The sequence below is a fragment of the Phascolarctos cinereus genome, unplaced genomic scaffold (assembly GCF_003287225.1).
Source record: "Phascolarctos cinereus isolate Bilbo 61053 unplaced genomic scaffold, phaCin_HiC Scaffold_2;HRSCAF=192, whole genome shotgun sequence".
NCBI lineage: Eukaryota > Metazoa > Chordata > Mammalia > Diprotodontia > Phascolarctidae > Phascolarctos > Phascolarctos cinereus.
The window spans coordinates 22047966-22061351 of record NW_027555625.1 but is presented as its reverse complement, the minus strand read 5'-3'; the positions used below and the strand labels follow the sequence as shown (position 1 = coordinate 22061351).

Below are 13386 nucleotides of genomic sequence, written 5' to 3'. Positions count from 1 at the left end.
CATCATGTCACCCAGAATCCTGCCTCCCTCCTAAGAATCTATATAAGGATTCCCTATGGCTCACATGATTCATATAAATGATTTTTAGTCTGGCCTTCAAGGCCTCACTCTCCAATCTTATTTCCTAACACTTGCCCTCTCTCCTGCTGAGTTGTCTTTGATGACTTGTCTCCCAAATACACTGAGTTCATCCCAGTTCTATGCTTACCAGAGCACATGACGTATCCTCACTGCCTTCTCCCCTCCCCCCAGTAGAATGTAAGCTCTTTGAGGGCAGGAGATGGTTTTCCTTTGTCCCTAATCCCAGTGCCTGGTATTAATAAATGCTTGTTGACATAACAGGCACTTTTTGTCATGTGTGTGGGATTGAAATGAGTCGTGGTAGTCTGTAACAAGCATTGATGAAACGCTTGCTTCATGCCTGGAAGCCACAAAACAGGCCCTGCCCCCAAGGCAGGAGCTCCCAGGGCCAACCCCCGATCTTGCCTTCCTTTCTCTTTTTGGTTTTAGCCTCTGATTTCATTAGTTTAAGGAACTCCCAGTGAAGAATCTTCCTCCACTATTGTAGGTTAGCATCTTTTCTGCTTTTAGACTTTAATGAGTTGCCTGAAAGATCGAGGAATTGAAATGCCCAGGGTCACACAGATGGTAGAAGTGGGCCTTGAAATGATTCTGGGCCAGCTCTCTGCCCGCCAGACCACACTGGCCCTTCCTTTCTTCCTGCCTTTATCCGGGGCACGGCTGCCCTGGCCCCCTCCCACCCTCCAGACTTACTTTTCCAGCACAGACATGATGATTGGAGGTAGAACCAGGATGGGCATGGGGAGGACCACTCGAGTCAGGGCCGTCTCGATCAGTGCCTGGGGGGCCAAGCAAAAGGGTTAGGTGAGCTTGTCTGTCTGGGCTGGGGTCCCAGGGCAACCCTTCCACACCAAATCTCCCTTTCCTCATCATCCCTACAAAACCATGCTAATTTGGATCTGCTTAGGGCAGCTGGTGATCTAGAACAGGGGTGGAGAACCTGTGGCCTTCTAGGTCTTTGGGTGCAGCCTTTTGCCTGAGGCCAGGTTTTGCAGAAGGGAATTTGTTCTGTGAAGCTGGGACTCAGTCATAGGACCTAAAGGGCCACATGTGGCCTCAAGACTCCTGGTCTAGAGAATCACCATCTGAACAAGGTACATTCATTTCTGGGCCTCAGTTTTCTCATCTGCAAAATGGGGATAATCTTTAAACTGCCTGTATCATAGGGTGTCACTAGAGAAAGCCCTTTGTAAAATGTAAAGCCAATGTCATAATTAGGAATTATTATCATGGGTGAATAGTTGTGGTAGAGGTAGTGGTTGGGGAGATTGTCTGAAGTAGTTAGGTAGAGGAAATACTTTCAATGTCTTCTAAATTTTGGTGCTTTGGAACAAAGTTCCAGTTACCTTGCCCTAGTTATGGCTCTGCTTCAAATGAAGTAGAGATGGGAGTTCCTGCTATTTGTGCATGTGTGTGCATGTGTGTGTGTGTGTGTGTGTGTGTGTGTGTGTGTGTGTGTGTGTGTAGATCTGGCTTCAAGGCAATCCATGTCAAGTCAACAAGCATTTATTAAGTGCCTACTATATGCCAGGCACTGTGCTAAGCACTGGGGTTACAAAGAAAGGCAAAAAATACTCCTTAAACCCAGTAGTCCTTGCCTTCAAGGAGTTCAGTCTAATGGGGGAGAGAACATGCAAGCAGCTATGTATGTACAAACAAAATATATACGGGATAAATTGGAGATAATCTTGGAGGGAAGGCACTCAAGACTATGTTAACATTATGCATAGAATCTATTAGAAAGTGGTTCTTTTGAAAAAAAAAACCTTCCCCACCCCCAACACACACACTCTTACTGTACGTGTTTTTTAAAGAGCAGATTCAAATCAGCTGGAACAATGCTTTGAAATGGAAATACATTAGTACCAGACACCCAAATTCCTCGACTGCAGACTCCCGCCAGGGACGTTTAGCAAGTGTGGAAGCCAGTGTAGACACCTTAATTAACCATTCTGAACCAGCTCTGGGAGTTTGAGGGCATGTGTATATGTGTGTGCATGTTGGGGGTGGGGTGGGGTCTGGAATGGCCCCCTCCTTCTCCCTGTGACAAGCTGCCTGAGATCCAGAGAAAGAGTGAGGACAGAGACCGAGGAGACAAGGACGCTGCTGTCACACCGCCAGGGGGTGGAGGGAGGGGGAAATGAGCATATGGCAGAGTTTAGATGCTTAAAAGAAAAAAAAAGAAAGAAGCAAAAAGCAGGTGTTGGAAGGAACAGGGAGAAAAAACAGCTGGGGCTTGCTTGGCAAGGTGAGGGTGATGGAGTGACTTGGAGAGAGGAGACAGAAACAAAGTCTCCCGCTGGCCTCCTGGGGATCTCAGTGGATTAGGTCAAGGTCCCTTTTGGGAGTGGGAGCATTTGACTTTTTAATGATGGTGCCAGGTATTTGGAACCGTAAGACAACAAACCCCTCACAATACAGCAGAGATTTCCCCGGAAGAGCCTTGCTTTGGAGATCCTGAGTTCTCACTCTGACCTGTCGCTCTGGGTCCTGGCATTTGGGTAGAATCTATCACTTGCCTTCTTCAGCAGCTCCAGCTAAAACCCCTGCTCCACACCCTCAGGTAGGCTAATTGGTTTCACCCCAGCCTAGCTTCCGCAGAAGCTCACAGGGCCCTCCTGGTGAGTTCTGGGAAGACAGACTCAGTCTGGGCCACAGAGTGTGCAGAAGGACTCTTGACACCAAATCATTTTGTTCTACATTCTAGATGCTTTTGGAGGTCATGTGTTCTTTGGGATCACCCCTGTGCTTGCTTTCCCCAACTAGCTGCAAAAAGGACATGAGAAAGCAACTGTTGTTGAGAATATCCCATAGTTTAGTGGCCAGACCATGCTCTGGAGTCAAGGGTTCTGGGTTCAAATCCCAACTACCTATGTGATTGGGCAAATCCCTTCATTGCCCTGGGCCTCAGTTTCTTCATCAGTACAATGAGGGAGTTTATAGGATCAGAGATGGGAGAGACCCTAGAAGTCACTGAGTCATTTTACAGATGAAGAAACAAAGGCATACAGGGTAAGTGACTTGCTCGAGGTCACACAGCTAGTAAGTGTCTGAGATGGAAAAAATAAAATACTATTAAGCAGGGCAGGAAGGTATCTGAGATGGGATCTGAACCCATATCTTTCTGACTCCAAGTCCAGTGACCTAGCCACTATACCACACTGCCTCTAGTAGAACAGGATGGCTATGAGAGGCTCTCTGGTTCTCATTCCTTCAGTACCACTATACATCCTTTTGTGCAGGCACACAAGATGGAAGGCAGTGATCTCCTAATGGCCAAACCCAATGGCTTTTTCTCAGTTGACATAGGTAACCTCCCCCTCCCATCTAGACAACCTCTTCTCCTTCGGTTGAAACGACACTGCTCTTCTGGTGCTCTTCCTGTCTGTACGACCCATTCGGTTCCTTTGGCTGGACCATTATCCCTGCCCTGCCCTCCTAGCGTGGATGTCCCCTAGGACTCCATTCTTTTACTTCTAAGAGAAAATGTAAACCCCTCCATTTGGCCTTTCAGGCCCTTCCCCAACTGGCCCCACTAAGCTTTGCCAACTTCCTCTTGCCAGTGCAGCCAAAGTGGCCTTATCTCTGTACCACACGTATGGCACTCCTTTCCTGCCTCCGTGTCTTTGTAGAGGCTGTGTCCCATGCCTGGAACATGCTCCTGCCTCACCCCTGCCTCAGAGAAGCCCTCACTTCCTTCAAGACCCAGCTCCATCCCTATCTTCTCCCTGAAGCCTTTCCTGATCTCCCCCCACCCCAACCTGCTAGCACCCTCTCTTCCCTGACTGCTTGGTCCTTAGCTACCTTTATCTATTTGGAATTTATGTTGTTTTTACTGATATATGTCCATGTTTTCCTGTAAAAATGGAAACCTCCGGAGGGCAAGCAGGCAAGAACTGTTTTATTTTTGCCATTGCATCCCCAGCACTTAGCACACTGCCTGGCACATAATGGCACTTAATAAATGCTTGTTGGTAGATGGATTGTCCTGGGCCCTCTTCTGTCCCTTATTGTTTCTCAACAGCTTCCAGGAATTCAAGGACCACCTCTGCACAATGGCCTCACAAATCTTTATCACCAGCCTGAAATTCTCTCCTTAGTGGGGCCAGTGCCAAGTCCTTATCTGCTGGGCATCTCTGCTTGACTATCCCATTGGCATAGCAAACACATGTCCAAAGGAGAGTTCCTTCTTCCTCCTCATCTGCCATTCTGCTCACTTTCCACTGGGGTCACCACCACCCTTCCAGTTGCCCAGGCCCACGACCTCAATGGCATGCTTAACTCTTTGCTCACCCTTCCCCACTCAGTTGCAAACCTTGTCAATCCTACTTCCCACAATGTCTCTCGGCTCCATACCCTTCTTTCAATTCACATGAATATTACCCTAGTCCAGACTGGGATATTGCAATTGCCTCCCAATTGATTTTGCGACTTCTAATCTCTCTCTCTACTCCAGTCCAATCTCTACATGAATGTCAAAATCCATTTCTAAGACAAATTTGGTCCTGTTACTATCTCCTCCTGGCTTCCTATTGCCTCCAGGATAAAACACAACTTCTTTGTGCAAATGTTTAAGGCCACTCACAGTGGGTTCTGACTTACCTTTTCAGTCCTCATCCTTTTCCTGTGCTGGGTGCTCTAGCCACATTGGGCTACCTGCTATTCAGTGAACTGAACATTCCATCTGCCTTCCAACAAGCCATCCTCCATGGCTGGAATGCCCTGCCCACCCCTTTCAAGTGCCTCTAGTCCTTCTCATCAATGTCTCTGGGTAAATGGCCTCTGAGACCCCTTCTGGCTTTTATCTATGAGGCCTCCCCAGGCCTCCCAGCCTCCTAAGCCTTCCCTTCTGAGGAAACTTTCCTTCTCAGTATGTACTATCCATGTAACTATTCACTTACATGTTGTCTCCAAAATGAGTATGTCAGCTCCTTGAAGACAGAGACTGTTTTGTGTTTATCCTTTCTCTGTATTCCCAGCAATTAGCACAGTGCCTGGCACATTCTAAGCACTTAACAAATGCTTGCTGCAATTCTGCCTAGGTTAACCTACTTTTTTGGGAAGTTATATAAGCTATACCAATCACACTACCAAAGAATTATTTTATAGAGCTAGAAAAAATAATAAAATTCATCTGAAAGAACAAGAGGTCCAGAATATCAAGGGATCTAAGGAAGAGAAAAGCTAGGGAAGATGGTCTAGCCGTTCCAGATCTTAAATTGTATTATAAAGCAGCAATCGTCAAAACTACTTGATACTGGCTCAGAAATAGAGTGGTGGATCAGTGGAGTAGGTTAGGTACACAATACCCAGAAGTAAATGACCGCAGTAATCTAGTGTTTGATAAACCCAAAGCACCAAGCTTTGGGGACAAGAACTCATCATTTGACAAAAATTGCTGAGAAAACTGGAAAGCAGTTTGGCAGAAACTAGGCACAGACCAACATCTCACACCATATACCAAGATAAGGTCAAAGTGGATAAATGATTTAGGTATAAAGGGTGATATCACAAGTAAATTAGGGAAGCATGGAAAAATTTTCCTGTCAGGTCTACGGATAGGGCAAAAGTTTATGATCAAACAATAGATAGAGAGGGTCACAGGAAGTAAAGTAGATAATTTTGATCACATGAAATTAAAAAGCTTTTGCATAAACAAAACTAATGCAGCTAACATTGGAAGGAGAACAGGAATGTTGGAAGAAAAAACTTTTACAGCAAGTTTCTCTTCTACAGGCCTCGTTTCTCAAATATATAGGGAACTGAGCCAAATTTATAAAAATAAGAGCCATTCTCCAGTTAATAAATGGCCAAAGGATATGAACAGTTTTCAGAAGGAGAAATCAAAGCTATTAACAGCCACATGAAAAAATGCTCTAAGTTACTACTGATTAGAGTAATGAACATTAAATCAACTCTTAGCTACCACCTTATACCTATCAGATTGGCTAACATGACAGAAAAGAAAAATAAAAAATGCTGGAGGGGGATGTGGAAAAATAAAGACACTAATGCACCGTTGGTGGAGTTGTGAACTGATTTAACCATTCTGGAGAACAATTTGGAGCTTTGCCCAAAGGGCTATAAAACTGAGCATGCCCTTTGATCCAGCAATACCACTACTAGGTTCATATCCCAAAGAGATCAAAGAAAAGAGAAAAGAACTGATCTATATTCATTTTGAGAAGGAGTCTATTGGCTTCACTCTACACTGTCAAACGTGGCTGTGACATGAAGGAGGTTAAGAATCTCTGGTCTAAAGGATTGGGCATGGCACAGTGAGGACAGGCCAGGGTCATAGGAGCATAGATTTAGACATGAAAGGGACCTTTGAGTTCACTTAGTCCGATGCTTTCATTCTACAATTGAGGAAACAGAGGCCCAGAATGGCAAAGTGACTGCAGCCAGGAAGTAGCAGAGCCAAGATTCGAACCCAGAGCCTTGGACTCCAGATTTCAATTTTTTTCCCCACTGTACCTAACATCTGTGGGTCAGTATGTGGGGGTAGGGAGCAGGCATCAGAGTAAGCAGCAGCCAAGCTGAGGCATATTGCCTTCCTCTACCTCCCAGTTTTGTCAAGGGTTAGATGATCTAGGGAGTGGCCTGGGGTGAGCAGAGAGCAAGTGTGAGCAGAAGGACCTGAAGAAAGAAGGATGAGAGCATTTTAATCACTGGCAGGACTGCTGTGCATGAAGAGATAGGGATAAAGCTCATTCCAGGAGAACTGAGGCCCTTTGAGGGCTGGGGTGTTTTGATTCTGTCTTTATACTCCCAGGATCAGCACATTAGATGCTTAATAACTGTCTAACTGAATTAAGAATGAAAGACATCAGTGGCAGGTGAAAGAGGAATGTTTGATAATTGAAAAACAAGGAAAGAGGTGGGAGTACAAAGCTCCTTCTCCCTCACACCTGGATCTCAGGCAAGGCAAAGCGAAACAAGGCAAAGCTTCTCTGCACGACTTTCACCTCTTGTTTTCACCACTTCTCTTGCCAGGTGGGCAGTGACCTGAGTGACCAGGACCCCCTCCCCCAACATCCTTCACTCCTTTCACAGTGTCCTGTGCTCTGCCATCTCCTTTTAAAATGTGCCTGCCCTCAGGATCCCAGGAAAAGGTCTCTGCTAGACACCTAACAGATCATTGAATCCAACTCTCCCATTTTACAGAGAAACCAAGGGAAGCCCAAAGGTAAATGACTTGCTCCAGGTCACCTGGGAAATAAGTGGAAGAATCAGAACTCAGGCCTAGGGACCCTTTTCCCTTACGTGTCTTGTATGTGCTTGGATATTTGTATGTTGTCTCACCCATTAGAATGTAAGCTTCTGGAGGGCAGGGACTAATTTTTGCTTTTTCAGGACTGTTAACCCAGGGCCTGGCACACAGCAGGTACCTAATAAATGACTGCTGACTGATTAAAAAAAAAGACGAATGAAAGCGATCAGAGGCTAGTTCCCTGCCCGTTCTCCACCCCCTGGCCCCAGGGCCCAGACTCACATGTCTGGCTGCAATTCTTGAGGAGCCCACGATGTTGCCATCACCGTCCAGGACATCAATTCCTTCCTCCAATTCATTGTGCCTCATCAGGACCACGTTGCAGATATTGGCACTTGCTGGGTAGGGGAAAGCAGAGAAGAGAAGTAGTTAGGGGAGAAGAGAGGGTGAGTAAAAGGGGACATGATAACCAGAAGCCAGCTCCATTGCAACCCTACCTACCATCCTCTCCGAGACATAGAGGCCTTTGGGGAATTGGGGAGATTAATTCCCTTGCTTGGCATGTAAAGCTTTCCACAAACAGGTTCTTAGCCTGTTTTATTATTATTAATTATTATTATTATTATTATTATTATTATTATTATTAGCCAGGCTTATCTAGTCGACATTACACCCCACCATGCACTCTGAATTTCATCTAAACCAGACTGCTTGTTGCTACTCAAACTTGAAATGTCATTTCTTGCCTCCATACCCCATACCTAGAATGCCCTCCCTCCTCACCTCTGCCCTTTAGAATCCCTAGCTTTCTTCAAGGAACAACTCAGTCTGTCTCTGCCACAGGTTAATGTGGCTCCTGCCCTCTTCAGATTATCAGAGGAGTGTCCTACCTGTCCCCAAACCAACCAAGCTCTGTCCTGCACATGTCTGCTGACAACTTAAATTAACACCTGAGCCTAGGTTCTAAGGTGGTGCTCAGGGGAGCGGGGATGTAGGTGTTCATCGTTGTTGGCATATTGTCTCTTCCATCAGACTGTGATTCCTTGAGAGCAGGGACTGTGTTTTGCTTTTCTTTGAATCTGCAGCACTTAGCACAGGGCCTGGTACATAGTAAGGGCTTAATAAATGCTGACTGCAGAATTTTGTTCCCTTTGAGCAAGGGAGACAAAAACATTATCCTGTTGAGAGAAGGGACAGCAGGTCTGAGGGCTGCATGCCAGCTACTGCCAGGATCTTCCCTGGACATAGACAGGGTAGGAAGCCACCTTCCCAGCATGAGTTCAGGGGCCCTAGAAAGGAAGGCTTCCTTTCTGCACTCATTGTAATTCCCCTATCAGCAGCTCCTCACCTGGGTCCTACACTGTACACACCATTCTTTCCAGGGTCTTCTTTTGAATACACACTTCCTGTCCCCCTCTTCCCCCCCCCCCCCCCGTACATATGCAACCCTCAGTGAGTGTGAATGAGTCTATCAACCGTGAACATTTATAAAGTATTTTGAAATTTGCAAACATTTTTCAAATAGACTTTCATTTGATATTCCTTAGCTATAATTGTTGTTATGACAATAATACTTATTATTAATCAAAGAATTCTACCTTAGACTACGTGGGGACCTTGGAGGTCATCCAGGGCAAATTGCTCATTTTATAGGTAATGAGTTACTTTCCCAGGAGAGGAGAAATCACTTGCCCAGGGTCACACATGTGAGGAAGTAGCAAAAGCCAGGTCGGGGCCTCCAAATCCACCCCACTTTCCTCTGTGACAAGACAGCAGCATATGGGCATGAGACCCCTGGAGAGGAGGGCACAGAGGAAGTAAGGGCACTGCTGGGGACAGAATCGGCTGGCATCATAACCTTGCTGCTGGCTGGTCCTGGTTTCCATCACTCGTGATCGATTGATTAACAATCATTGATTAAGTACCTACTAGGTGCCACCAGGTGCTGGGATCTGCTCCCCAGCATAGCCCCAGAGCATAGAGGGGTCTGAGCAGCTGAGACCCATGGCGCCCAATCCCTTAATTAGATATCTTTGCTTCTGGAAATGGGGGGTTGGGGTGTGGAAGGGGAGGGGCGGCGGGCTAGGCGGACTGAGAGGCTTCCTAGATTGTCAGCTGTGAAACGTCCTGAAAGGACCACCATCTGCTTCATGGGGCAGCGTCTGCCCCACCTGGGCAGAGCAGGCCTCATCTGGGGAGCTACCCAGACTAGCTGGGCTGCTGGGCTCCCCACGACCTGCTTGGGAATAAAAATGCAGGGAGAAGAGAGGATGATGGAGGGGTGGCCAGAGAAAGACACTAAGTGGTCTTGCTCCTTTCCTTCCTCCCCGCAAAAAGCGCGTTGCACAGCATTTAAAGTTTTAATTTTTGCTAATTAATGTCAATTAATTTTGTATAATGAGTGTTTAATTTTGGGGAGTGTGTGAGCCCAGGAGCTAATGCAGTTCTCGGCTGTGAATGCTGATTAGCGTCAACACCTGCTGCTTACACTCCCTCTGCTGGGGGGGGGGATGAGGGTTTGGGGAGCCAGAGTGAGGATGAGGACGGCATGGTGGGGGAGGGCAGGAGGAAGGAGAATGGGGAGCTACATATGCTCTGGGAGTCTGGTGCTAGTGGGGGTATGTGGGAAAGATGTGGGGCTCTAGAGAGCTCACATCTTGGGGAGAGGGTGGGCCCATGAGGCCAGGCTGGGCCAGGTGAGGAGGAGCTGTCATTATGGACCCCTCGGTGAAACAGCCAGGCCCCACAGCTGTACTGAGCACCTGGCAGGGGCAGCAGGCAGGGTGGAGGAGGGAGATTGCTAGGGAGAGAAGGGGGAAGGGTACAAAGAAGCAGCTTGGATTCACATGGGAGAAGAAAGCAAAGAGCAAAACCAATGTAGCCCTGACCTCCAGAAGACCCCAGTCCTATGGGGGAAAACTCAGAAAAGATTTGTCCTTGATTCACTGTGTGTCATCACATTTCTCTCAGCTTGGCTGCCTCCTTGGGAAAATGGGCACAGGAATGTGAGAGAGAGAGAGAGAGGATGGCTGAGGCAACAGCATGGTCCAGTGGAAACAATCCTGGTATCAGAGATCCTGAATTGGAAACTGGGCTCTGCCACCTAATAGCTGTGTGACTCTGAGTACACGCAACCCCTCTGTGATTCAGCTTTCTTATCTGTCCAATGAGGGAACAAGATTAGATAATTTCTTAGGTCCCTTCCAGATCTAGATCTGTGATCTGGTGGTGCTCTTAGAGGGAAAGTTCCAGTCTCAGTGTAAGGTTTAAAAAAACATTCAACCCTCAGCATAATGGAGTAGAAACAGGTTCAGAGAAGTGAAGGAATCTGGAGTGAGGAAGCCCTGGGTTCATGGCCCCCTTCTAACATCAGTAGGTGTGTAACCATGGGTTGTAAGCAGGGGTGTGCTGGGCCCCCTTGTAACATCAGTAGGTGTGTAACCATGGGTTGCAAGCATGGGTGTGCTGGGCCCCCTTGTAACATCACTAGGTGTGTAACCATGGGTTGCAAGCAGGGCTGTGCTGGAGCCAGCTCAGACTGGCTCATGAGAGAGCCGACTGTTAAATTTTCAGTGTGAGTATTTACACCTCAGAAACTGGCAAATGCTACAAACCAAGGCTTGATTTATTGTTCTGTTGATTGTCTAGACTTAAGAAAGTGCAGGAAAAAATGTTAATAATGCAGATTAAATTTAAAAATGTATTGTGGGTATGTGTGGGTGTATCATGAACAATGATAATAATAATGAACAAGGGGATGAGTCAGAGGGCAGCAGAGAGGCCAATAGTGTATGTGAGATGGCCATGACGCATCATAAAGAAGAGATTATGAAGGATACCACCAAATAAATGGCTGAATGAAAAAAATGGGCTGTTGGTCATGTGCCAAAAGTGAGAGGTAACTCCCATGCACTCCTCTGCCTTCTTTGCCATGTCAAGAGGACCAGAGGAAGGCTTCCAGCACCTTGGATGGACCCGTGGGCAATCTTATGGGAGAACATGGCCAAGAGTGGTTGGGCTGTTGTGTGCATTGCTGAAAGGAATGCCCATACTGATGTGACCACCAATAGCCTATACGTATCTCAGTTCCCACAGACCAGTTTTTCCATGTCTGAGCCTCAATTTCCTATTCCCTACAATAGAAATAATAGATGTGATTATGTCTAGTGTTGTGAGAGGTGGATTCCAAACCTGGCCAGGTTTTCCTGACTCCAAGTCCCCTTCATTCTCTGAGCCTCTGTTTCTACTCCACTGTATGATGAGTCCTTGTACATGGCTACTGTCAAATTCAAATGAGGATGGCAGGATCCCAGATTTGGAGCTGGAAGGGATCTCTGAGTCCATGTAGCCCAATCCTCTGAGGGCCAGATAGAAAAGTGACTGGAGCAAGGTCACACAGCTCATAGGTGGCAGAGCCTGGATCTGAATCCTGCAATTCCAAATCCAATGCATCTTCTTCTGGGCCACACTACTTCCCTTAGATGACATGATATATTTCAGCATGGTAAGCTTTGAAATACTATGGAAATGTCAGCTGATATTAACTAGACAGATGTGGCCCTTCCTCTGGATGGGCTGCATGCTGAATTAATCCATCAATATATCAAGGGCCTGTAATTTTGGTGTGGAAGTTTCTTTTAACAACACTGATTGCATCCTCACTGACAGTATGGTCTTAGTTGCCCAAGGCTCAGAGGGGTTAAGTGTTTTTCCCATGGTCACACAGCTAGTGAGCCCCAGAGTAAAAGTTGAACCCAGATCTTCCTGACTCCAAATCTAGCCCTCTATTCACTGGGTTTGCCTGTTTCACTGGAATTTTTCCTTTTTCTTCCATGAGACCTGATAGAGGGATGAAGAGGGAGGAAGGTGAGATCACAAACACACACACACACACACGCACACTTGTGTGTGTGTGTGTGTGTGTGAGTGCGCATGCGCATCCTAGGCAGGCACTACAGTGGATGATGGACCCAGGAAGGATCAGGAGGAAGTAATTTGGCTGAATTTTTTTTTGGGGGGGAAACTCTACAGGGCTTTCTTAGCCTTAAGCTTTTTTTTTTTTTGCTAAAGTCCATCTCTTGAACACCTTTGTTCTATAGGAAGGCAGACCTATATAATGTTTAGACAGTAGGCTTCAGCATCAGGAAGACCAGTTCAGCCTCTGACCCATCCTGCTGTGTGACCCTAGGTAAAGTTACTTCACCTCTCATTGCTCAAGACAATTCTGTTGGGTTATCTGCTGCAGAGAAGGTTCTGGCCCACACTGGAAGGACTTTCCTAATACCTATGAAATTGCAAATCTAGTCCCTCTCTACCTTATTCTCGGCATAGAAAAAAAAAAGCAGAGAAAGGCATTAAAGTGGGGTGGTCAGACAGATTCTCAGTGAAGAACTCCCAGAAAGCTGTGAATGAGTCTGGCCCAAGAGGGGGCAACATAGATGGGCTAAGATTTACACAGGTGGAGGAAGCCAATGAGGTCACAGCTCCATCTAAGAAACCCAAATAGCCCTGGAGGTCTGTGAAGATGCACTTCCTATGTGAAAACCCACTTTGTGGATTATCCAGGCTTACATCAAAGGCCAATGATGGGCAGGTACACTCTGGACAGCTTCTCTCCTTCCCCCAAAGCAGGCTCCAGGCTCGTGTTTCTTGCCCCACAAGCTGCTAGTGAGCTCAGGAGATTCAGATCCATTCTAATCCAGCCTAAACCTAATGGGATTAGGAAGGGAGACCTGCCTTTTAAAAAAAAAAAAAGAGGAAATGCCTTTCAAAGCCAGTTAGAATCTGGTTTCATTTATCCACTCATTCTTGGTTTGTCCACTCAATTAATTCATTTTTAAAAGGTTTTAATATGTACCTACTAGTGCCAGGCACTGTGATAAGTGCTGGGGATGGAAAGCGAGGCAAAAAACAACTTCCAAGACAATTTGTAAATAATGAGGTATATTCTGGAGAAATCCAGAGTAGGCAGAAGGTAATCTCAAAGGGATGGCATTAGGGAGAGAGGCAACCAGGAAACGCCTCTTGTAGAAGGTGAGGTCAGTGCTTGGACTGGAAGGAAGCCAGGGCACGTGAGGTCTCTGCCATTGCCA

At 46.5% G+C, this 13386-nt stretch overlaps 1 protein-coding gene across 2 annotated transcripts in view; it reads right to left on the bottom strand.

The window, feature by feature from the left end:
* SFXN5 (sideroflexin 5) overlaps positions 1 to 13386 on the bottom strand; it is a 198000-nt gene that overhangs the window by 56230 nt on the left and 128384 nt on the right. For both annotated transcript variants that reach the window (XM_078149254.1, XM_021001098.2), the window contains exons 11-12: positions 7577 to 7692; positions 775 to 860 (exon numbers count right to left, since the gene is read on the bottom strand). In XM_078149254.1, coding sequence (XP_078005380.1) covers positions 775 to 860; positions 7577 to 7692 — 202 coding nt within the window. The remainder of the gene's footprint in view (positions 1 to 774; positions 861 to 7576; positions 7693 to 13386) is intronic.